At 39.0% G+C, this 26,459-nt stretch overlaps 1 protein-coding gene across 5 annotated transcripts in view; it reads right to left on the minus strand.

Annotated features, from left to right (window-relative positions):
* Dmxl2 (Dmx like 2) overlaps nucleotides 1-26,459 on the minus strand; it is a 136,960-nt gene that overhangs the window by 86,980 nt on the left and 23,521 nt on the right. For all 5 annotated transcript variants that reach the window (XM_057768580.1, XM_057768578.1, XM_057768576.1 and 2 more), the window contains exons 7-11: nucleotides 12,699-12,877; nucleotides 8,727-8,910; nucleotides 5,661-5,835; nucleotides 1,323-1,562; nucleotides 442-713 (exon numbers count right to left, since the gene is read on the minus strand). In XM_057768580.1, the coding sequence (XP_057624563.1) occupies nucleotides 442-713; nucleotides 1,323-1,562; nucleotides 5,661-5,835; nucleotides 8,727-8,910; nucleotides 12,699-12,877 (1,050 nt within the window). The remainder of the gene's footprint in view (nucleotides 1-441; nucleotides 714-1,322; nucleotides 1,563-5,660; nucleotides 5,836-8,726; nucleotides 8,911-12,698; nucleotides 12,878-26,459) is intronic.

Below are 26,459 nucleotides of genomic sequence, written 5' to 3' on the forward strand. Positions count from 1 at the left end.
CATGCTTTTAATGCCAGCACTTGGAAGGTAAAGAAAGGAAGATCATGAACTGAAGGTCATCCTCAGCTATATAGCTAGTTCAAGACCAGTCTGGCTACATGAAACCCTGTCTCGAGAGAGACAGAGAGACAGAGACAGAGGCAGAGAGACAGAAAGAAACTCGAAACCTCATTTTCAAAGCAGTTTCCTTAGAAATACTAAAAAAGTATTTCTCAGAAAGTATTTGAGTAATTCAAATACTCAGTGATTCAAAAAAAAAGAAAAAATTAATTTTCTTTGAGTTAACTAAATGTGTAAAATTCATAGTACTGATCCTCTTTGAAAACAAGAATATGTATTTTCTGTTTTAAAAATTACTAAATTTTTAGTAATTCTGAAAAATCTGTGAAGTCTATATAGCATCGTGTTATTTTAAAAATTATTTTCATCAAGGAAATATACCTGGACTTGTCTAAATATTCCAGGGTTATATTCATCCAAGTACTTCACGTGCCACACTAGAAAGGTTCCATCTACAGGGTGTATGGTGAATAGCATGTCAGGGTTCTTATTCCACTCTGTCAGCAGTGTTTCAATCTTCCGGTCGAGCAGTACTGTAGGCAGTGGTATTGGGATGCTAGGCCCTGGGTGGGCTCTAGGGCTTCCCTCTCTTTCTCCATCTTCATGCTCTGACGATCCTGTACCTGCCTCAGACTCTCTATCCAGAGATAATTCTAAATCAGAAAATATATTTGTCAGAATATAAACTAAATAATACTATAAAAATTCATTTAGAAACTCAAAATTATAAAGTACCTTTCCAATTTGTGATCAGGAAAAGTATTTTCTTGTCTGAATTGAAATTACTATATTCATTATTTTTAGATGAATGAAAATTTCATCATATTTTCATTGTTAAAATTAGCAAAACATATTTCTCATAAAACAATATGGCTTCTAAAGTACTACATTAGTCAAGGAAATATAACAAAATATATATACAGAGTTTGCCTGGCATGGAAGCACAAGCTTATAACCCAACCTACTCAGGAGGCTGAGGCAGGAGGAGCTCAAGCTCAGGGCCAGTCTGGCAATGTAGGCATGCTGTATCTGAAAATCAAATGAAACGGGCTAAGCGAGTAGCTCTTGCCTAGCCTGCATGAGGCCCTGGGTTTAAGTCCACATTATAAACAAAACAACAGCTAGAGTCAGGACAAGCACAGTGCCTAATCTGAGAGACAACCAGTACTAAAAACAAGAAAGAAGGGAGAATTCAAACTTAGATACCACAAAAAGTTATTTTTGTGGGGGAAAAAAAAAAACCATAAACAAGCAACACCAACCATGGTCTAATCTCATATGCAAGCCCCTCTCTCGTTCCTCCTGAGAGCGCTCTTCATCTTCTCTGGCTGCATCATCACTTTCATGATCTAATTGTTTTTCAGAAAGTTTCCGCAATTGGTGCATAAATATTTCAGTGGATGATGTAAAATGAAATTCCTTGTTATTTAACCAATGAACTACAAACCCCCCATTGACATCATCGATATTAAATGAAGTGCCAACCAAAACATTTGGAATATCTGTGGAAACAAAAAAGATTAAACTTTCAATATGATGCTCCATTTCTTTAAAAACATAGCAACTGCTTATCACGATTAATCATTTGCTCATCCAGAAAAGGGGCCAAACACCAAGTCAGCATGATTCCACCAGGACTTGTAACAACTTTAACTGAATTTAATGGTAACTGTAAATATTAAGAACTAATGACATTCTGACATGAAATTAAATTACAGTACTTATTTCAAAACCAAATATAGAAACACAACAACCTTAGTTGAATCCTGGTTTTGAGAAAAGGCGGTAAACTATAAGACTTATAAGAACTTCAAGTACTACACTGAACAGATATGAAGAGAGTGGACAACCTTGTCTTGTTCCTGATTTCAGTGGGATCGCTTTGAGCTTTATGCTGGTGAGGATGTACGGTAAAGGGAACACTCCTCCATTGCTGAAGAGTGCAAACTTTTATAGCCACTTTGGAAATCAATACGGCGATTTCTTAGAAAATTAGGAAACAATCAACCTCAAGACCCATAATACCACTTTTGGGTATATACCCAAAGAAAGCTCAATCACACCATAAGGACATGTGCTCAACTATGTTCATAGCAGCAGTATTTGTAATAGCCAGAACCTGGAAGCAATCTAAATACCCCTCAACCAACGAATGGATAAAGAAAATGTGGTACGTTTATACAACAGAGTGCTACACAGTGATAAAAAATAATGACATATTGAAATTTGCAGGCAAATGGATCTAATCCACATAAACATACTGAAGGACAAAAACCATATGATCATCTCTTTAAATTCAGAAAAGGCCTCTGACAAAATCTAATATCCCTTCATAATAAAAAGTCCTGGACACAGTAGCAATACAAGAGATATAGTTCAACATAATAAAAGCAATATACGACAAGCCCACAGCCCAGCTTAAGTGGAAAGAAATGAAAGGCATTTCCATGAAAATCTGAAACAAGATAGGAATGTCCTCTCTTTCCATACCTAGTCAATACAGCACTTATCAAAGTCTTAGCTAGAGCAATAGGACAACTGAAGAAGATCAAGGGCATATAGGTTGGAAAGGAAGAAGTCAAAAGAATAACTATTTGCAGATGATATGATATTTTATACATGAAAGGCCCTAAAAACTCCACCAGCAAACTCCTACAGCTGATGCACTGTCAACAAAGTAGCATGATATAAAATTAATAGACAAAATCAGCTGATATCATATATACAGATGACAGAATGAATCAGGGGAATAACACCTTTCACAATAGCTCCCCAACTAGAAAAATATGTGAGGATAACTCTAACCAAGCAAGTGAAAGACTTGTATAGTAAGAACTTTTAGACACTGAAAAAGATATCAAAAGATGGAAAGATCCCCCATGCTCATGGATTGGCAGGATTAATACAGTAAAAATGGCCATCCTACCAAAAGCAATCTTCAGAATCAATGCAATCCCCATGAAAATTCCACACTTCGGTTTCAGCACTGACCCAGGGCAAATCAACAGGAGCTCCCATCCCTAACCAAAAGGCTATCTCCAGTTATGATAAGCACTGAAAAGGAAAATTTAGTTCTCTCCAATGGAGTCTCACTGGGTATATAAACCACACTTAGGGACAGCCTCAGCAGTAGAAAGCATAAATACAAAAAATGCTCAGTGGAGTTTTTTGAACGTTTTTGTCTCATATTGCTTGTATGGGCATTTTTTTTTTACCTTATCTGATCTTCTGCTTATGTATTATGAAATTTGATTTTGAGTTTTTATTGTTTGGAAGTTTTGTTTGTTTTTGTTTGGGGGGGGTTCTTTTTGCTTTTTGTATGTGTGTATGTGTGTATAGGCACATTTGTGGTTTTTTTCTTTGTTTTTTATTCTTTTTTTATTATTTGCATGTTTGTTTTCTAAAGAGAGAGAGAGGAAAGGCATGAAGTTGGATGAACAGAGAGGTGGGAAAGACCCTGGAGATGAGAGCAGGGAAACAATGATCAGAATGTATTGTATCAAAAAATTATTTTTAATTAAAAAAGTCTTAGTAATTATGTAAGTTTAAAAAAAACAGGTAAATTTAACTTTAGTAACATATTTTATTTCTCCCAAAATACTAAAAATAAAATTTCAACAAGTAGTCAATCTGAAATAAAATTATTAACAAGAAATTTCACATTTTTTATACTGCCTTAGGAAATCCAGTATGTACAGTACAGCAAGCCTCAATTCTAAACAGTCACATTTCAAGGTCACTGGGCAGCACACATCTGCAGTCACTGTTAAAGATCAGATTATAGGAACTGTATTCACTAAGTAAATCATTGTACTCAGAGAATTTAACAATAAGCATTTAAAGATGAAACCCTTTTGATAACTATGCTACAATTCACAGACCCAGAGACTAAGTAAAAAGAAAAGATCTTGGGAGGAGGGGGCAGGGAGAGACACCCAGATCTCCCTAGGAGGGGAAATGGAAAGGATTTCATGAGTGGACAAGGGCAGGTAAGGATGGAAACATGAGTGGGAAGGGGAGCAGGAGGGAGAGAGTGCTAAGGGGGTTGCTAGGGGTGGGGAGCGGTTCTGGGTCAGGTGGAAGCCTGGAGCAGGGGAATCGCCCAGGAGTCTGTGGGGAGGACTCCAGCTTAGATTCCTAGTAATAGTGGGTAAGTAGTCTTTATTGGCTATCTCCTGTGACCAGATTGGTGTCTGGGCCAATTGTCAGACAGGCATCATCCAGCAATTGATGGAGGCAGAAGCAGAGACCCACAGACAAATATCAGGTGAAGTGCGGGAATTCTGTAGAAGAGGAGGAGAAAGGATGGTAGGAGGCAAGGGGGCGTCAAGGATACAGCTGGAAGGCTCACAGAATCAACTCACCTAGGTTCATGGGGGCTCACAGAAACTGAATCGATAGCCAGGGAGTCTACATGAGACAGACCTAGACACTGTACATTTATATTACAGTTGTGTAGCCTGGTCCTCTTATGGGATTCCTAACAGCGGGAACAGGAGCTGTCTCTGACTCTTTAACTGGCTTTTAGGATCCTACTACTGACACTGGGTCACCTTGCTCAGCCTTAATACATGGGGAGGTGCCTAGTCTTACTGCAACTTGATATGCCATGTTTTGTTGATTCTCATAAGAAATCTGCCCTTTCCTGGATGGAGAAGGTAGAAGAAGGGATTGGGGGATGGGAGGGATGGAAGAGAGGGACTGAAAGGGGAGAATGGGGGCCTGGGGCCATACTGTAAACTAAATAGATAATAATAATAATAATAATAATAATAATAATAATAATAATAATCCCTTTTACCCTAAAGCAACAGACCTCCAGCTGACAAGCAGAGCTGCATTTATAGAAATACAGTTCTATCGGCAATGAAGTAAGAAATTTACAGCCTTTCTATATATATTGTAGACCAGATAAAACATGATGCCCTTAAATAGAAGCTCTCAAATATGTTTCTGCCAACATAAAACCTGCTTCTATTAATTCTTAGCCTAGATAAGAGGACAGACTAAAAGAAGATACCAGGGCTAAAGAAAAATATCTTTCTACCTAAGCATAGGCCAAGAAAGTTTATAGAAAACAAACTACACTGAGGTATGAACTATTAAGATAAGGTTATAAAGAAGAGCTACAAAGACAGCTAAACTATTAAATAGAGCATATACTAATTATCCAAGCTATCACCATTTGTGTTCCTAGGCTCAAGTAAAGTTCTAATTTCCCTGGAACCCTTTGTAGACAAAGATGTTCAAAAATACTTATGGAAATTACTCAATAAAAATCACATAGACCTAATCAGGCAGTGATGGCTCACATTTTTAATTCCAGCATTTGGGAGGCAGAGGCAGGTGAATCTTAGTGAATTCAAGGTTAGCCTGATCTACAAAGTGAGTCCCAGGACAGCCAGGACTGTTACACAAAGAAACCCAGTCTCGAAAAAATAAAAGGGAAAAAAATCATATAGACCCAACTAAAGAAAGACTACCTTTTGTTATATTCCCACTCTAAGAAGTATTTTAAAGGACAACATAAAATAAAACCAGGTTACAAAATAAACTATGTTTCAATATATTTATTAAAAAAAACTCTTCTTCTCCATTACCTGTGGCAGGATTGATGCTTGCTGCAATGTGAAAATGACACAGGGCATTGGCATGGTGAGAAATGTGTCTCTGGACTTCATGGGTTGCAGTCTTGTCAGGCATCAGCTCGGTATGAGTTACAAGAACAGAAGATCTCCTTTGTCCTTTCCTTAAATTCTTCAAATGGTGTATTGTCTAGAACAGAAGAGTAATGTCCTAACCAGTGTGAACCAAAGACTTTCCACTACTCAGAGTTTTAAGAGCTGGCCCCCGTGGAACTGATGATTTTAAAATACGCTTTCTTAAGTACAAGAAAACAATTTTGGATATATGCTCCACAATTCTTAAAAATTTGTAGTGTTTAAGACAAAAAGTAGTTGCTGAAAAGTACTTACTCGTGCGCATAAACCATGAGTAACGGCTCCTGGTTAACAAAGACTATTTCCGTGGCACGGGAAGGTGGGGGTGCTTAAGAGTACCCTGTACTGAAATGAGACTTACTACTCAGAAGAACACAAAGTCCCTGAATCCCTTTACCAGGAGGGGCAATGCCTCCTAAAACTCACGTAGAATTAGATATTGACTTAAACTACAAATGTATTATCCCCACTATAAAGAGGAAAACAGGACACAAAGCAGAATGGGAGTCACTCAGAGCAGACAGGAACACCCTTACTGCAGTGGTAGGCTATGCCCACTACTTGCTGGAGACAGAGTCCAGTGCAATACACTTCAAGGTCAGTGATCTGGTAACTGAACTCTCTATCTCCCAAGCCCCTAGCATGTGGGATTTAAATTAAGATACAGCTATAAAGTCAAAACTCTTCACAACAAACCTACTCATATGTTCGATTTTGGATGTGGGGCCACAATCATTCTTAGCATAACTTCTTCATCCCACAACCCCACTTCTTAGGCTGTAACTTACCCTATCCTCAAAACCACACTTTATAAAACTTCCCGTTCTTTTCCTTTGTTCTCATAGTAAGAAAGCAACAGCATGCTACCAATTCTTTTCTACTAAAATAATGTAGTTGATCCTCCTTCTCAGTTTTCCAACAATTATCCTTTCCTTGCAGAAAACAGTACCATTTCAGGGTATGTTCTCTAGAGTCTCCCTGCCACAGAGTTGCTGAATGCTTAGACCTTCTCACCCAAACTTCCTATCAAATTTTTTAAATAGATACTTAACATTCAATAAAGACATATTACTAATTATTTTTCTCCTAGGAACAAAGTATGTATACAACCACATAAACCTCACGATGAGGAGTTTCATGCATGATACTGGAAATAAAAAACAGTGTGCTAGGCAAGTTTAACCACTAAAGTGTCGCCTGAGTGCTGACCGACAGAATTTAAGTTCAAAATGTACCTACACAACAAAATTCTACATGGTACATTTAAGATTAGGCCTTATCGCTGAACGGTGGTGGCGCATGCCTTTAATCCCAGCACTCGGGAGGCAGAGGCAGGCGGATCTCTGTGAGTTCGAGGCCAGCCTGGTCTACAAGAGCTAGTTCCAGGACAGGAACCAAAAGCTACGGAGAAACCCTGTCTCGAAAATCAAAAAAAAAAAAAAATTAGGCCTTATCTTCTAAAAAAAAAAATATTTAAACATTATTAATAAGATTGTTAAAAGATAGCAAAAGCTTGTCAAATCACTGCCACATGTTTTACTAAAAAGAAATGTATGAAGCATCATAGAGGGCATAAAGACGGTCATCAGATGCTTATGTATAATTTTAAGATAAAACATGCTATATAAATATATACTAGTAAGCACTAGCTAATATTTCAGTACTTTCTCCCATTAAATTTCTATATAAAAACAAAACGGTAATTTGAACTATTCTGACTTGCTTTAAATTCATTTAAGTTTTGGCCATTTTTTTTAAAAAAAAGTATGATTAGTTCCCAATCATAAACAATAAACTTAGTTACTAGAGCCTGCCTGTTCACATAAATTCAGAGTACCATGTTCGCAGCCATTTAACTACATAAGACACAAGCATAACTCATAATGAAAGTGATGTGTGTAGCGTGCAGAAAACAAGCTATGAAACATGCTATGCAATATGATCTTAATCATTCAAAGAAAATTTATACATATATACATGACTGTAAAAGTTGGATTATAAATTCTATTATCTCCCCCCCTTTTCTTAACATAGTGTTAGATTAAGCCATCATGGGCTGGAGAGATGGCTCAACAGTTAAAGAGTACTAGCTGCTCTTCCAGAAGATCCAGATTCAATTCCCAGCATCCACATATTGGCTCACAATCATCTGACTCCAGTTTCAGCAGATCTGAGAACTTCCTCTTCTGAATCTCCACAAGGGTACCAGACATTCACATACACACATGCAGGTAAAACACTCATACACATAAAATATTAAGTAAATAAATATTTAGAATAAGGGTGGCTTTCTTGTACAATAAAAACAGTTGTAAGCATATTTACTATATAAAATGTCTTTGAATGGTATGTATGCCTCATTCATTTCTTTTGCACATTAGTTAATATAATAAGCAATTTCTCATAAAGATTTTGCTCTTTATCTTATTTTTGACTTCTATTCTTTTCCTTTTATATATATATATTCTACTCTGAGACAGAATCTCATGTAGTCCAGCATATTTTCTGTTAGCTGCTTTTTGTTCTTGTTATACAGTTGGGTTTTGTTTTTTATTTTTCAGACAGTCTTACTCTGGCATTAAATTTTCAATCCTGCCACTGCCTCTTGGGTGGTGGAATTACAGGCACGCAACACCAAATCAAATGAAATAAAATCAAAGCATTTAGAATTAATTTCAATGACTTTTACATATTTTACTAGTTAAAGCTAAGTACTCCTACAGATTTTGACATTTGACCTGCAAAATGGAAACATCAAATTTGTTACTTATCTAGACTAGCTGCCTAAAATCATCACTAACTATATGCAGCTTCATAACAGCAACACTGAGTAATCCCACAAGCATAAAGTAAAAATTCACTACTAACTTCACCACATGTTCATGTACACCATACTCAGCAAAACAAATTTTCAAAATGCTTTTATCACTTTACATATTATAATACCTCAAGAGCATGTTGGATTCTGTCTTTGTGTTTTCCAGCATGAGAAAGGTTGCTGGCGATGCTGGAGGTAGTGGTCTCACAAATCTGCTCACCCAAAAGACAGTCTTCTGGTAACAGTGTTTCTGCCCAGAGCCGACACACACCGTCATGGCATGATGTCAGTAAGACATTACAGACAGAACCCCTAACAGCAAAGAGAAACATACAACGCTAAGCATCAATGTCATTCATGGACTAAACGCTGTAATATTGGCTATTCATGTCTACGACTGCAAATATAAAACACTATATGAAAAAAGTAACTTGAAGGGCTTGAAGTTGTTTCCCAAGACACTGTAAGAACTGAGAAATAGCCTTGACAATTGCTGTAGCAATTTCTGCTTGACTATACAAATGCTAAAGAAAACAAGGCTCTAGAGAACATTAGCATCTTCTAAACAAATAGAAGAAAACCTAACTGCTCTAAGTTAGAGAGGGATCATAATAAAAGTCACTAAATATAGCTATTTAGTTTACGGCAGTAGTTCCATTTTTGACATCCTGACAATTCAAAGTCATAAATAGGCAAACAAATAAGCCTCTTCTTAATGCAACTGTAAGAAGGCTATCATTACAAACTGTCAAAGTTATTAACTTAAAGGTAAAGGTGTAACATCAAACACCATGAATACATTAAATGCTTATTATAAAAGAACAAAGAAATTCTCTTCCCATCCTTGTTCTGCCCTCCCCCGACTTGTGCACGTGCATGCATGTGTTATGTGTGTGTCTGTCTGAATGTCTGTTTCTGTTTGGGTTGGATCCAGGACCTTGGGCACAGCAGGCAAATGCTCTACAAACTAAATTATAGCCTCTTTATAAAAACTGCTTATGTAAGCCAGGGTGGTAGTGGCGCACGCCTTTAATCCCAGCACTCAGGAGGCAGAGACAGTGGGTCTCTGTGAGTTTAAGGCCAGCCTGGTCTACAGAGCTAGTTCCAGGACTACTGGGAAACCCATCTCAAAAAAAAAAAAAAAAAAAAAAAAAATGCTTATGGAGCTGGAAAGATTACTCAGCGGTTAAAGAGCCCTTGCTTCTGGTTAAAGCAGACCAGCATTCAATCCCAACACCCACATGGCAGTTCACAACCACCCATAACCCTGGTTCCAGGGGTTCCAATGTCTTCTGGTGGGGTGTGGTATACATACACACATTTAGGCAAACATATATACACATAAAAAATAAATAGATTTTGGGGCCGAAAAAAAAAAGTCTTAATGGCAAAGGGCACTTGCAGCAGTACTTCCACAGACCAAGGTTCAGTCCCAACACCCAAATAATTGCTCAAAACTATTTGTAACTCCAATTCAAGGGGATCTGACACGCTCTTTGGCCTCTCTAGGCACTGCAAGCATGTGATGTACAGACATGTGTACAGGCAAAATACACACACATAAAATAAAAAATATTAATAACTAAGTACTTTAAAAAACTGCTTACACAGAATCCAACTTGGTCAAAAGTTTAAAAATTATTTCTCAAATGTTTACAATAGATGTAAATAACTTAAAATGAACCTTTTTAAACGCAAATGTAAGCTGTCTTTTTTTTTAAAAAAAAAAAGATTTTATTTATTATGTATACAGTATTCTGTTTGCATGTGTGTCTGCAGGCCAGAAGAGGATGCCAGATCCCATTACAGATGGTTGTGAGCCACCATGTGGTTGCTGGGAATTGAACTCATGATCTTTGGAAGAGCAGACAGTGCTCTTAACCTCTGAGTCATCTCTCCAGCCCCTGTAAGCTGTCTTATTAGTTATTGTATAACTACCACATATTTGTACAGAGGGCATTAAATAAAACAAAGGTTCAAAATGAGATGCTCCTTTAGCAAGGCTGTGGACTTCAGTCTTTGGCATTTAGAATCCAGGATTCAGTATCTTTTGAATGAATCAAATAAACCTTTCATTTGGACTCCAAAGACAGATGAGCTCCCCATGTTATCTCCATATAATGTGCCGTTTCTGTCATGTATAAACTGCTGAGACACTTTTAGCAAATGAATGAGCCTTCTTAAGCAAGCTTCTTAGCAGCCAACTGTGCTCTTCAATTTCTACATACAATATGGAAATTGCCTGTATGTGCTGTTTGCAGTTTATTTAATCTTTTGAATACCTTTAAGAGATATCATAACAATGAGGGAAATTTTACATAATTAAACCTCCAAACAGATGGTTCCAAAACTGTGGACTCAGCCAATTGCATATCAAAAATATTTTTTTGGAAAAAAAATGCATCTACACTGAAAATTTACAGGCTTTTTCGTGATATTTTCCTCTACCAATAAAAGTAAAAGAAAAAAAGAGATTACAAAGCATCTATGCTATAAGAGTTATTGTAAGGGTGGGGGGAAGAGAAGAGGGGGAGAAAGAAGGGAGAAGGGGAGGGTTGGGGAGAGCTTGGGGGAGTGGGATGGTTAAGATGGAGGAAGGACAGATATGGGAGTAGGGAAGAAGATATTTTAATTAAGGGAGCCATTTTGGGGTTGGCAAGAGGCGTGGCTCCAGAGGGGTTCCTAGGTGTCCACAGGGATGTCCCCAGCTAGGGCCCTGGGCAGTGGAGGAGAGGGTGCCTGAACTGGCCTTGTCCTGTAGTCATACTGATGACTTTATTACCATAGAACCTTCATCTGGCGACATAGGCAGATAGAGACAGAAACCCACATCGGAGCAATGGACTGAGCTCCCAAGGTCCAGTTGAAGAGCAGAAGGAGGGAGAATATGAGCAAGGAAGTCAGGACCGCGAGGGATTGGTCCACCCACTGAGACAGTGTGCCTGATCTAATGGGAGCTCACCAAAGCCAGCTGGACTGGGACTGAACGAGCATGGGATCAAACTGAACCCTCTGAATGTGGCTGACAATTGGGGCAGACTGAGAAGCCAATGATAATGGCACTGAGATTTGTCTCTACTGCATGTACTGGCTTTTTGGGATCCTAGTCTATTTAGAAGCATACCTTCCTAAGCCTGGATGGAGGGGGAAGGGCCTTGGACTTCCCACAGGGCAAGGTACCATGCCCTCTCTTAGGACTGGAGGGGGAGGGAGGGAGAGGGAGTGGGGGAGAGGGAGGGAAATGGGAGGAGAGGAGGAAGTGGAAATTTTGAATGGTATTATTTATAAAGCAATTAAAAAAAAGAGTTATTGTAAATAAGCCAGAGAAGTACATGGGAAGATATGTGCAGGTTACATGTAAATAATGCACCATTTTATATAAAGGACTTGAGCATCTGCAGATTTTAATATATTTGGGAAGTCTCAGAACCAGTGCTTCACAGTTATAAAAAAGTGACTAATCAAAACAATAAATACTTCAGCCACATATATTCTAGCTCTAGTTAGCACGACACCATCTCAACACACACACAAATACACATGTATGCAATATTAACATTAAGAAAAGTGGGCTATTTATGTCAACAAAACCCTTTGCTAAAAGCTCTGAGAAGGTCCTACGGGTAACCCTAGCATCAGAAAGGCACAACCTACCCAGTTTATTCACTATATATCATAATCTCACAACAATGCAATTTATTAATGAGTTTGTTCCTTTTCCTCAATGTGTACTTTCCAATTTACTAGCAAAAATATCCTTTTCAGAATCTTCTACCACTAATATCACTATTCACAATAGCAGTTCATGTTGCCTGGGCAAATAATATGGGCTATGGCCTGTACTAAATACTTCATGTCCACAAGCACATCTGTCTTACGGCTCTCTGAGATGGTATTATTACTACCCTCATTCAACAGTGAAAATCTGAGAAAGAACTGAAGAAATCTATTCACAAGCTCACAGCAGTAGACCCTGAATCCAGACAGCTTCATTTCAGTCTATACTGTTAATCACTACATACCAGTACAGTGAAGATCGCATTTTCACTATCCTACAAACAAAAAATACAAGTTAGTGTTTTATGAAACATGTATCCAACCTGGGCATATACTTGCTAGTTTTACGCCATGAGAAACCTGTCACTGCTCGAGGATGTGCCAAGTAAACAAAGGAAAACTGAGAAGATGCCTGTCTCCTTTTCACTTCATGGTGATCCTGAGGTATGATTGAAGACTTCCAGCCAGTCATAGGGTACCATACTTTCAGAAGACAGTCATCCTGCAAAAGACAGAGCCATGTAAAACTAATTTGTAAATATATAATTCAAAATGTGGTAGTGTGAGTTCTAAAACAAGAAAATCTTTAAAACACAATATGTAAACAACATATTACAAAACAAAAACTAAAATAATATTCTATTACTTTAAAAAATAAATGGCCAGGGATGGTCACACATGCCTTTAATCCCAGCACTCGGGAGGCAGATACAGAGGATCTCTATGAATTCAAGGCCATCCTGGTCTACAAGAGCTAGTTCCAGGACAGGCTCCAAAGCTACAGAGAAACCCTGTTTCAAAAAAACAAAAGAAAAAAGGGGAGGGGGACTTATTCCTCATCAGTCTTCCACGTGTACTGGCATTTTTCAAGCAGAGACTAATCTAAATTAAGATCTGCAGATGCCTGGAGGGCAGAAACTAGTCCATTGGACATAAGGAAGGATAAAAAAGATGACGAATTATCTATCAGTCACTGTCATTCTTTCCTGTTTTAAAGTATCTGCAAGGGTGAAACTCATCTTTTTTTTTTTTTTATTTAATTTATTTATTATGTATACGGCATTCTGCCTGCATATATCCCTGCAGGCCAGAAGAGGGCACCAAATCTCATTACAGATGGTTGTGAGCCACCATATGGTTGCTGCAAATTGAACTCAGGACCTTTGGAAGAACAAGCAAAGCTCTTAACTACTGAGCCATCTCTGCAGCCCAAAACTCATCATAAATACAGATTATTTCCTACTCTAAATGAAAAATCAGCAAATTTTTTCTACAAGGACAAATAGATGACAGTAAACAAGCAGGCTTCATAAATCACATAGGTATACAGCTAAGATTATTCTCTGTAAACACAAAGTGTTTACTTTATAATATACTTTCTTTACTTAATATTTTTCTTTACTTTCTTTCTTACAACTCTTTAAAATGCGCACACACATAAAATAAAAAATAAAGAAAAAAATTAAAGATTAAAGACAAGGGATGGAGAGTTGGCCCAGCAGTTAAGACACTTGCTGCTCTTACAGGGGGCCTGAGTTCAATTCCCAGCACCCACATGGCATTTCACAACCATCTGTAACTCCAGTTTTAAGGGATCCAATACCTTCTTCTGACCTCTATTGGCACCAGGCATGCAGGTGGTGCAAATATATACATTCAGACAAAAACTCATAAAATAAAATAAATCTTGAAGAGAAAAGCTTGGTCTGCATTCCTGGCCCAGCCACAGAAGAAGCAAGATTTGACTGCCTCACTGAAAAAGGTACTGAGCCATGTCACTAACATAGACAAGAATAATGGGCTAATGTAAGTTATAAGAGTTAGTAAGAGCAGGGCAGTGGTGGCACACGCCTTTAATCCCAGCACTTGGGAGGCAGAGGCAGGTGGATCTCTGTGAGTTCGAGGCCAGCCTGGTCTACAAAAGCTAGTTCCAGGACAGGCTTCAAAGCTACAGAGAAACCCTGTCTCAAAAAACCAAAAGAGAGAGAGAGAGAGAGAGAGAGAGAGAGAGAGAGAGAGTTAGTAAGAAGCCTGAGCTAATGGGCCAATCAGTTTATAGTTAAAAAATAAATAAATAAATAAAATAAATCTTAAAAACTTTTAAAAAATAACAATGTAAAAAAAAATCACAAAACAAGCCAAGTGATGGTGGTATACTTTTAATCCCATCACTCATTCAGGAGGCAAAGGCAGGTGAATAACTGTGATTTCGACACCAGTTTGGTCTACAGAGCAATCAAGTTCCATGACAACCAACACAACACAGAGAAACCCTGTCTCAAAAGGAAAAACAACAACAACAAAAAAAAACTAAACAAACAAAAACCCACCACCAACAAAAAAACCATAAAACAAGCAGTAAATAAAGAAAATTGTAAAAATCATTTCCATTCTTATAGTACTTGCAGGTATGACAACAGCACTTATTTTGTCATGTGTTTGTGCATGTGTGTGTGGGTGGTTTTGAGTGTGTGTGTGTTAAATCCACACTGAGTATGCATGTGCATGCCCCTATGTACAGACACGTGGAGGCAGAAGAGGACCCCAAAGGACTCAGGTACCTTCCTCTATCATTCTGTACTTTATCACCTTGAAGCAGGTCTCTCATTAAATTGGAAGCCCACCATTCTGGCTTGTATGGCTGGTCAGCAAGCTCTTGGGACACACCTGTCTCCTCCCACAAAATGCTGGGATCACAGGCTCATGCAGCCACACCCACCTTTTCATGTGAGCTCAAGTTAAGTAAGAAGAATGCATGGGTCTTTAGATTTCATTGAAAGATGCAGTTAAATACATACTTACTTAAATTATCTCAGTAAGTTAATTTTAAAAGGAAAAAAGATGACAAGATTCATATATTCATTTTTACCAACAGAATTAAAATGAGAACTACTTAATGTTCACTAAGAATTGTCTGAGGTAGGGATATAGCTCTGTGATAACATCATCTGCCTAACTGACATAAGACCTTGGGTACCATCCCAAGCACAAAACAAAATAATTTTTTTAAAAAAAAAATTTGTGCCGGGCGGTGGTGGCGCACGCCTTTAATCCCAGCACTCGGGAGGCAGAGGCAGGTGGATCTCTGTGAGTTCGAGGCCAGCCTGGTCTACAAGAGCTAGTTCCGGGACAGGCACCAAAGCTACAGAGAAACCCTGTCTCGAAAAACCAAAATAAATAAGTAAATAAATAAATAAAATAAAATAAATTGTGTGGCCAAGTTAAATTATAGTAGATGAAAAATTACAGTACCCTTAAAAAGACTTTAAAGTCAGTCATGGTAACACACACACAGTCCGGTACTGGGAAGACTGAGTCTGGATGAATTAGAGACTAGCTTAGATTACATACTAAGAGACTGTTAAAAAAGAAAAGATCTAATCAAGTACCTTATGAGTAGAAATGGCTCATGAATAAATAAGATTTTATTTAAGCTCAGATAAAAATTCCAAATACCTTTAAGCCCAAGAAAAATTTAATTCCACATTTACAAGAAATGGATTATCAGCAAAAGTATCCAATAATATTCAAAATCTGGAAAGTAATTGGATGGGAGCCCCATGAGAGCTGATCTGAAGTCCTGTCGGCATGTGCTGCAGAGGAGTAGGAAGTGCTCTCTTCTCTGGGACATCCATGAACCCCCATCCTTTCATCAAGCACAGAAACCCAGCTTTATCAACAGAACAGATGGGCAGTAGGGACAAAAACTGCCCAGCCTTCCAAAGTCAATTTCTGTTCTTTTTCTCAAGAGAATCTTAATTAATACTTCATCTTTTCAAAACCTGAGGAATAATCTTTTTAAATTCTGACACATTTGCTAACTAACCTTCAAAGGAAATTTACCAATAAAATAATTTTATCATTCCATAAGAATAATTAACAGTTCTCTGGAGAACTGAAATATGATTAAACAAGAAAAAGTCTCAGCAATCTGCTAAGGCTATGTGCAATAAAAATTCAAAGACAGAGATATTTTGTTTTTGAATATATAACCAAAGTGGAGAACCTTGAGGAGCTTTAGTCTTGTGGATTATTCCTACACAAAGGACAAAAGCAACCTTCAGATTCATTAATGATGAGAATTCAAAAAGACATTCCAATAATAAATCTGATTATCATACACAGGTTTTTAGCAAACTATACAGTGCTAAGTGGGAAAGGAAAGCCTAGAGGCATGGCCATGTCACCCCAGCTACAGGCAAAGATAAGGCTGGAAGATCACAAGTTCAACCCCAGCTTTAGCAACTAAGACCTTGTCTCAAGACAATTTTTTAAATTTTTTATTACATCTTACCATTTATTTGTGTGTATATGTGTTCAAGTGTGCCTGTGAGTGGGCACACATATACACCATAGCAAGCAAGTGGAGAACAAAGGACAACTTATGGAAGTTCGTTTTCTCCTTCATCCACATAGGTCCCAGGAATCAAATTCAAGTTGTCAGTCTTGATGGCAAATGCCCTTACCTGCCAAGCCATCTCTCTGAATCTCAAAAATATCTTTAAATGGGGAAAGGACTGAGGATATAGTTTAGTGGTAGGATTACCTTGCATGTACAAAGTCCTAGGTTCAGTGCCCAATGCCATAAGTAAAATACAGTGCCAATAACTCTGTCAAAAGACTGTATACCCAACCTGGTATGGTGGCATAGACCCAGGTCTATGTGGAGGTGGAGGGACCAGGAATCAAGGTCATCCTCAGTTACACGTGAGTTTGAGGCTTGTCTGAGCTATGTCAAACCTTGTCTCAAAAAATAAGAACGAATGCTGGGTGGTGGTGGTGGTGCACAACTTTAATCCCAGCACTTGGGAGGCAGAGACAGGTGAATATATAAGTATGAGGCCAGTCTGGTCTAAAGAGCTAGTTCCAGGACAGGCTCCAAAGCTACCAAGAAACTGTCTTGAAAAACCAAAAAAGGTAAAAAAATAGAAACGTATCACCAGGAATGGTCATATACAACTTTAATCTCAGCACTCAAGAAGTAGAGGCAAAGAGATATTTGAGAGTTAAAGGCCAATTGGTCTACACAACTAATTAACTTAAAAAACAACAACACCCTACACAACTCAGAGGCCTACACACACTCAACAAAGTGCTCTGCCACTGAGTGACACCCCAACTGAAATGTACCATTCTTGATTCATCTGCTATACAATTTTAATATTTCAGAGCAGTAATCATTACATTTGATTATCTCCATATACAGACTTATCAAGAAGCCAACTTTCTGCCAGCACCTTTAATTTCAGCCCTTGGAAGGCTGAGGCAAGTGGATCTCGATGAGTTCTATTCTTAGGACTCACATGACAGAAGTAGAGAATCGATTCCAAAAACTTGTCCTCTGCATACACTGGCACACACATAAGCTCCCCCACCAACCCCAATATACATACAATAATAAGTAAATTTAAGAAAAAAATCTGAATTATACTTTTTTTTTTTTTTTTGGTTTTTCGAGACAGGGTTTCTCTGTGGCTTTGGAGCCTGTCCCGGAACTAGCTCTTGTAGACCAGGCTGGTCTCGAACTCACAGAGATCCGCCTGCCTCTGCCTCCCAAGTGCTGGGATTAAAGGCGTGCGCCACCACTGCCCGGCCTACCACGACCCAGTTTAACTCATCCTTTTGAGTTGCTTTTTTTAATTCTCTATGAATCTCTATGTCCTATGCAGAAAATAATACCTTTTTATTATTCTTAAGCGACTAAACAAGCTTGTCAAACTCTCCAGGATTTTGTTTCTTCAATCTAGTTTCGGCATTTTTCCTCCCAGTGTATTGCTCTGGCTGTATCACTTTTCCGCCCAGTGTATTGCTCTGGCTGTATCATTTGTTCAGCCATGACTGCTTGTTTCCTCTGACCACCTGCTTGCCACTTAGGGAATTGCTTGGATATTTTGACTATTTGGGAGTGGAGAGAGAAGAAGCCCATCTGGCAAAGGGCTTTGGGCAGCCTGAGGATCTGGGGGTAACCTCATCCAAAAGCCAGAAGAAAGCTATCCCTTCAGTCAGGCTGCTGCAAAGGAATCAAGTCTGCCTACTGGCTACCGGCATGAGCCTGGAAGCTGATTCTCCCTAGTTAGGCCTCCAGGTGAGAACCCAGAGCCATTCACACCCCTCATCAGAGCACCCAGCCATCCCATGCCAAGATTCCTAATCCAAAGAGATGAGATAATAATGTGTGGCGGTAGCTGCTGCATGTGTAGTGATTTGTTACACAGTAAAAGAAAGCAAATAAAGACTCTTAATGATAAATATTATGGACAAAATTAAGGCAGACAAAGGGAACGAAGAATATATTGGAAGGTGGGGTACTACTTATAAAGCGTTGCTTAAAGAAACCTTGCTGAAAAAGTGACATCACAAGTAAAAGGGGAAAGCCACGTAAACATCTGGGAATAGAAGGCTGAGAGCACAAGTACAGCAACGCTATGTGTGCAGATGTCTAACCTGTGGATGAACAATGAAGCTGGAGTCTGGTCTACAAGGGATGAAACAACAGGAAATACAACTGTAGGAATGATCACTGGACCTAAATAGTACAGTTGTATATGGGCCATTATAAAGAAAGCCTCTGGCTTTTCAGAATGAAAAGGAAAGCTTACAAATAATCTGATATCATTATGTATTTTTTCTTTCTTTCTTTTTCTTAATACCAGGGAGTGTTGAGACAGGGTCTCACTATGTAGCTCAGGATGACCTGACGGAGGCAATCAAGAAGAGCACAAGATTTATCTGGGTGGGCTCATTGTAGCTTTAAAAAGCTAGTGAGTAGACTATGAATATATCTTAAAGGAGAGTCACAAGGATAATAACATGGGTGCAGATGAAGGGATCAAGGGAGTTTGGCAGGATAGACAGAAACTTGTCATCAGCATCTAAAAGATAGCATCTGAAAACTAAGAGAACGAGCAAAGTTAGAGGAACGGTTCACAAAATGAATCTGGGTACTCTTAAGAGAGAGGCAAAAGGACTGGAAAACCATCCTCAGCTACACAGGAAATCAACTTGAGATCCATGGGACCTTGTCTCAAAAAAAAATGCCCCTCAAAGTTGCAGAAATAAAATATAAAAACTCTAAAGGCCAATCAGAATTACAGACAGAGGACAGCTACTTCTAAGGCAGTGAAGACACTGCACAATACTACAATGTAGATCCATGTGCTATAAACTTATCAGACCCACTGCAAGGACACAGAGTGAGTCCTAAAGATAAAGCCCTAACTGTGGGTGCCAACAGCTGCAGTGCAAGTTCATCAACTGAAATAAACGTCCCACTCTGTAGGAGAACGTGGACAGTTGGGGAAGATGTGCATGCTTAGAGGGGCGAATCTGAGATTTCTCTGTACTTTCCTCAGTTTTCTTGTAAGTTCAAAGCACTCTTTTAAAAGTAAGGCTTAGATTTTAGTCAAATAGGAACTTGAAATGACATTGAACGACGTGTGAAATTTTACAATGGTAGTGAGGTAGGAAAAGCTACTTTGGAGAGAACAGGAAAGGTGAGGAATTTAGGGTGAATAGGGTATCAGCTTGTAGTGGGAAGCGATGAGAGATGGGCTGGAACACAAGTGTATCGGGCTTCATACACCACACTAAGAAGCCCCAGGGGAACTCGTGTGATGGGTCATGTGTGTTGGCTTGCTAACTACGATGAGGAACGAGCATCTGCCGCACAAGCTGTGGGAGGAAGGCAGACTTGGAGGCTGCAGCAAAGACTCATGAAACCAGTAGAAAGTTTATTGTGTTAAGTCAGTAAACATAAAGAAACTCTGGTAACCTTAAAAAAAAAAAAAAAGTAAGGCTTTAAAAAAAGAAGTAACTAATTGTGCTGATTCATGCTTATAGGTTAAGTAAGAATTAACCACAGGATTCAGCAACAGGAAGTCTCTGATGACAATTAGGGAGGTGCTGGTGAGTGGACTCAACTGAAAATGAAGAAAAAAACCCATGCAGACAATGAGTTAAAAAAACACTTTCTCAGTTCCACGAGGACAGGGAAACACTGAGACTAAGCAGTGTCTCTGTTATCCTGCTTACTGAAACGAACTCTAAGCCATTTTCCTGACAGCTACAATAAAATGAGAAAGTTTGTATTGAGAATAAGCATCCTCCTGGCTCAGCCTCCTCACCATTAGGATTAATACTAGCAGGATTAGGAGTAATACCTCCATGCCAGGCTTAAATTAAATGAGCTGATTTTTTTCATTACAGGGTCTCACTATGTAGCCACGACTGGACTAAGGGAGAACTCACTGGGTAGACCAGGATAGCTCTACCTCAAGGTATCTACATGCCTGTCTCTGCCTCTTGAATGCTGGGATATAATGGCATGCACCACCATGCCTGGCAAATGAGATGGAGAGGACTTGCTTCACTAAATATCAAAACTTGTTTTAAAAACATAGCAATTAAGACAGTAGTAAAAGGGAAGAACTCACTGTAGAGAGGAACCCAGAAACAGAGACACAGAAATGTAGACATTTGATTTTTATGACAAAAGTAGCTCCACAGAGCAAAGGAAAGAGAAACTTTTCAATAAATTATATAGGACCCTTAGATATATAGACAGATAAATAGAAAAAATAAACTACTTTGTCTAGAGTAGTGGTTATTGGTTCTTTTGCTCTTTTCACTTTTAGCTTTGTGGTGGAGGTGTCACCCAGCTCCCAAATTAATCACACACATAGTCTATTCTTTGTTATAAATTCTAGTCAGCTTTTCTTAAATTATCCCGTCTATCTTTTGCCTTGGGCTTTTTCCTTTTCTTTCTTCTGTACTTCACTCTTACTCCATGGCTGGCTGTATGGCCCATGATGTCTTCCTCTTCTCTTCTCATTTCTTCTTCCCCTTTGCCCTTTTCTCCTATTTATTTTCTTTGTCTATCAGCCCCACCTATCCTTTCTTCTGCCTTACTATTGGTTGTTCAGCTTTTTATTAGACCATCAGTTTAAACAGGCAAATTATCACAACTTCACAGAGATAAGCAAATGTAACATAAAAGAATGCAACAAATCTTTGCATCATTAAAACAAATGTTCCACAGCATAAACAAATGTAACACATCTTAAAATAATATTCCACTATAGTCTAGCCATTCACAAAAAATCACGAAAATTACTAAATGTCAAATACAAATGTAAAATGCCCAACTTCTAGACCAGGGGTGCTTAGCCTGAGGCACTCTTACCCAAAGATCAAACAGACAAAACTCAATATAATTTGGCTATTGACCTAGCACCTGTACCCATCAGGCCTTAGCACTCTGGTATGTCAGTTTCAACTGAAAACATCTACCTATATCTCTATTTCTGAAGTTTCCCTGCAGTTGGCCGAGTGCTAAGAAGCAATACTCTATCCTTGCTAGTCCTCAATTACTGATGTGTTAAAAAAAATATCTATTAAGACATGAATTTGGGTGGGCAAGGAGGTAGAAAGGATCTGGAAAGAGTTAAGGGAGGAGGAAAAATATGATCAAAATATACTGTATGAAAATTTTTAAATAATTTTTGAAGAATATGTATACAGAATACAACATACAAAGATAAGGCTGACTCTCAGGGTACCCAGGGACTTAAGTCCGTGAATACACTTAAGGGCACAATGCCATGCTCCGCGAGTATCTACCTCAATGCAGTGTATTTTATCTGATCTTTCCCACGTGAGGACTTGCCAACTGTCAAGGTGGCAATCTGTAGAATGACCTGGGAGATGGGCCTCAGGGCATGCCTGTGGAAGAGTAACTGGACTGCATTAAGTGAGATGCAACACCTGCCCACTGTGGGCAGAAATATTCCCTGGCTAGGATCCCAGAGTACATTAAAGGAAGAAAGGGAGATGAGAAGCAGCGTGCATTTGTTCCTCTCTGCTTCTTGACAAAGGGTACAATATGACCTGTCATTGCAAGCTTCGGCCACTGTGATAGCATCACTATGATGGCCTAACTGCAGCCCAAACTAACCTTCTTCTTTCCTAAAGTTGCTATATTGGAGTAGTTTATCACAGCAGCAGTAAAGAGACTAAGACGGCTCCCATATTAACTACATATATGTGAATCCTCGTTTCAATGTGTGCTTCTAGAAACACAAAAAAAGTAAAACCCAAGAAGAAGAATAGCATCACTATGATGGCTCTAACTGCAGCCCAAACTAACCTTCTTCTTTCCTAAAGTTGCTATATTGGAGTAGTTTATCACAGCAGCAGTAAAGAGACTAAGACGGCTCCCATATTAACTACATATATGTGAATCCTCGTTTCAATGTGTGCTTCTAGAAACACAAAAAAAGTAAAACCCAAGAAGAAGAAAATCACTCCTCCATTTCCACAACTGTTTTTTGAAGGAATGCTTCAAAGGAAAGCAATGTTAGCAATCCATGTGATTTTGTCTTCGAGATCACAAATATTCTCATACCACATGAGAGTTGCTGTACATCTCAAAATATTTCCATACATTTTACTTAGAAATCCTTAGTGATGGGAACCAGTGCTAACCTGCACATGACTGTAATCTTCCTGTCGACAACGTGGTAGTTTTCTTATGTTCTTGCAACTCTTGAGCAACTGCCTCTGTGCCAAGCAGTTACTGAACCACAAAACAGTTAAAGCTGGATAGTTTGCAACTTGAGATTAACTCAGCTAGTCATGAGTGAATTCAGTGATCTTAGGAAGCCCAAGCTTTTGCCTTGAAAAGACACAGAATCTTGAATTCCAGGTAACACAATTAAATGCAAATTGTCAATATTTTAAATGTTATTAAATGCATTTATTTAAAAGCATGTATACTATCACAAATATACTTTAAATATTTTGAAGCTGTGTTTTAATGACTTATTTCCTTTGTAATGTTAAACATTCTATGTTACAGTTTTAAAAATCACCACACTGTGAAGGTTAAAAGGGGCACTTCACTAAATTTCCAAAGGAATTCATTGCAAAAAGTAAAACTTTAAGAAACTCTAACTCCTGAGCATATAGCCAAAGGCATCTAAGTCAGCATAAAATAGACAGACACCTGCACACCCGTGTTTGCTGCAGCACTGTTCACACTGACCAAGGTCTGGAGGCAGCTTATATGTCTGTAAACAGATAAGTGGATAAAGAAAATGTCAAACATATACATAGTGGTGGGCTTGTTTGTTTTGGTTGTTTGTAAATTTTTATTGGGGGGGGTGCACTGCTTGAGACAGGGTTCTCACTACATAGCCACAGTTTGTCCTGAACTAATGATCCTCCTGCCTCCACCTTAGCTTCCCAAGTGCTAGGAGTATAAAAAATGTGCCAATATAACCTGTCATGAAGCAGTTGGTTTTGTTTTAAGATTATTTTAAGTATGTATGTGTGCCTGCATAAATTTATGTGCACCACCTGTATGCAGGAGCCCACAGAGGCCAGAAGTAGTAAATGGATGCCCTGATACTGGAGTTGCAAGCAGTTGTAAGCCACCATGTGGGTACTGGGAACCAAACCCAGGTCCTCTACAACAGCAATATGTGCTTTTCACCTCTGAGCAGACGCCCCAACACCTATAATAGTCCACCATTAAAAAAATAAATAAAATTGTGTGATTTGCAGGAAATGGATGGAAGTGGAACGCCTTTCATGCTAAAGGCAAGTTGTTATCTGGCATGGTGTGAATGTATCTACTGCATGGCCAGTTGCCAAAGGGAAAGAAATGCCAAGAAGTTCCTAAGGCTCAGAACCTAAAGTGATCCAAGGGCGCACTTCTGTCTATGGAATGCTTACAGTCTTTTTCTCTCCATAAATGTACAATTTTCCCCTCTTCATTAAATATCAGATTTTTTTTTTTTTTTTTTTGGTTTTTCAAGACAGGATTTCTCTGTGTAGTCCTAGATGTCCTAGAACTCACTCTGTAGACCAGGCTGGCCACAAACTCATAGATATTCAGCTGCCTCTGCCTCCTGAGTACTGAGATTAAAGGTGTGTGCCACCAACGCCCAGCTTGATTTTGGGTATTTATAAAAACAGGCACGTGGATCAATGGAATCAAATTGAAGACCTGATACTAACTGACACACCTATGAACACTTGATTTTTGACAAAGAAGCCAAAATTGTACAATGAAAAAAAAAAAGGAAGCATCTTCAACCAATGGTGCTGGCATAACTGGATGGCAACATGTAGAAGAATGCAAATAGATCTGTATCTATCCCCATGCAGAAAGCTCAAGTCCAAGTAGATAAAAAAAAAAAAAAACCTCAACATAAATCCAGTTACACTGAATCTCATAGAAAAGAAAGTGGGAAGTAGCCTTGAATGTATTGGTACAGGATACCAATTCCTAAATATAACACCAGTAGCACAGACTCTGAGCATCAATCAATAAATGGGACCTCCTGAAACTGAGAACCTTCTGTAAAGCAAAGGATATGGTCAATAAGACAGACACATGTGGAGGGTCCCTGTAGTCAGAGGCTGCTTGTTTGTTTCCCAGATGCCCAGATCTAAAATAATCACACAGAAACTATATTATTACAACACTGTTTGGCCTATTAGCTCAGCTTCTTATTGGCTAGCTCTTATATCTTAAATTAACCCATGTCTATTAATCTGTGTATCACCACATGGTTGTGGCCTAATGGTAAGGTTCCATCTTGTGTAGGGCATCTGTCTCCTGCAGCAGCTAGATGGCTTCTCTTTGACTCCACCTATTCTTTCCTTCTCTATCTGCTTGGAATTCCCGACTTGCCCTATTCTGAGCTGCAAGAGGTCCAAAGCAGCTTTTTTATTAACCAATAGTATTCATAGCAAGCATGCAGAGGGGAATCCTACATCAGGTCCCAAGAAGGAAAAATAGTTAAAATCTCCTGGGTAAACTGGGGGGCGGGAAAGAGGGAGAGAATGGGGAAATGGGAACATGAGGGATCAAGAAGACCAAATTGGGGGAGGAACAAAGCAGGAGAGCAACGAAGGAGGTATCTTGATAAAAGGAGCCGTTATGCGGTAGGGAGAAACCTGGTGTTAGAAGAATTCTCATGAATCCACAAGGATGACCCAGTTAATACTCCTAGCAATAGTGGAGAGGATGCCTGAAAGGGCCTTCCCCTGTAATCAGATTAGTGAATAGATTAGTGAATACCCTTATTATCATCAGAGCACCTTCATCCAGTAACTGATAGAAGCAGATACAGTGACCCACAGTCAAGCACTGGGCTGAGCTCCTGGAGTTCAGCTGAAGAGAGGAAGGAGGGATCATATGAACGGGGGGAGGAGGGGGAAGGGGGGTCAAAGGCATGATGAGGAAAACCACAGAGACAGCTCACCTGAGCTAGTGGGAGCTCAGGGACTAGGGATTGACAGCTGGGGAACCTGTGTGGAACCACACTAAGCCCTCTGAATGTGAGTGACAGTTACATGACTTGATCTGTTGTGGGGGACCCTGGCGGTGGCACCAGAACCTATCCCAGGTGCATGAACTGGCTTTTGGGAGCCCATTCCCGATGGTGGGATATCTTGCTCAGCCTATACGGGGAGGAAGGAAGGGAGACTTGATCCTGCTCTCAAGTTGGTATGCCAGACTTATTGACTCCCCGAGGAAGACCTTACCAAATTCTGAGGAGTGGATAGGGGATAGAAAAGGGATGGGGCAAGAGAAGGGGAGGGAGGGGAAACTGGGGTTGGTATGTAAAATAAAAAGTAATTTTTTTTAATTAAAAAATGAGAAAAAACTCTAAAATCAGGAAAATAATGATCTAATTCTAAAGTCTAGTATACTTTAAACCTGAGTTTAGGTAGCAAGCAACTAGAGGGCATACCCTGGAAGGTTTAAACAGAACTTTAGATTTGGAAGAAGCCACAGCGACTGATTGCTACTTTCTAAAGCAGGTAGATACAATCCTTTCCAGTAGACCTAGACATCCCAATGGGCTTCTAGGGGTTAGAGTTCACTTAAGACCACTCAGTGAATCAAGAGCCTCTGAATTTCCAAATTCTGACACAACCTAAGTTATAACAGCTAACTGCACAAATCTTTCTTAACAAAATCCAAAAGCCAAACTTGGAAACCTAAAAGTCTGATAATATTGGTTTAGGCAAAAACAAAGGAAAAGTTGGTGAGAACATTAATTAGGAACAGC

The sequence above is a fragment of the Chionomys nivalis genome, chromosome 4, assembly GCF_950005125.1.
Source record: "Chionomys nivalis chromosome 4, mChiNiv1.1, whole genome shotgun sequence".
Taxonomy (NCBI): Eukaryota; Metazoa; Chordata; class Mammalia; order Rodentia; family Cricetidae; genus Chionomys; species Chionomys nivalis.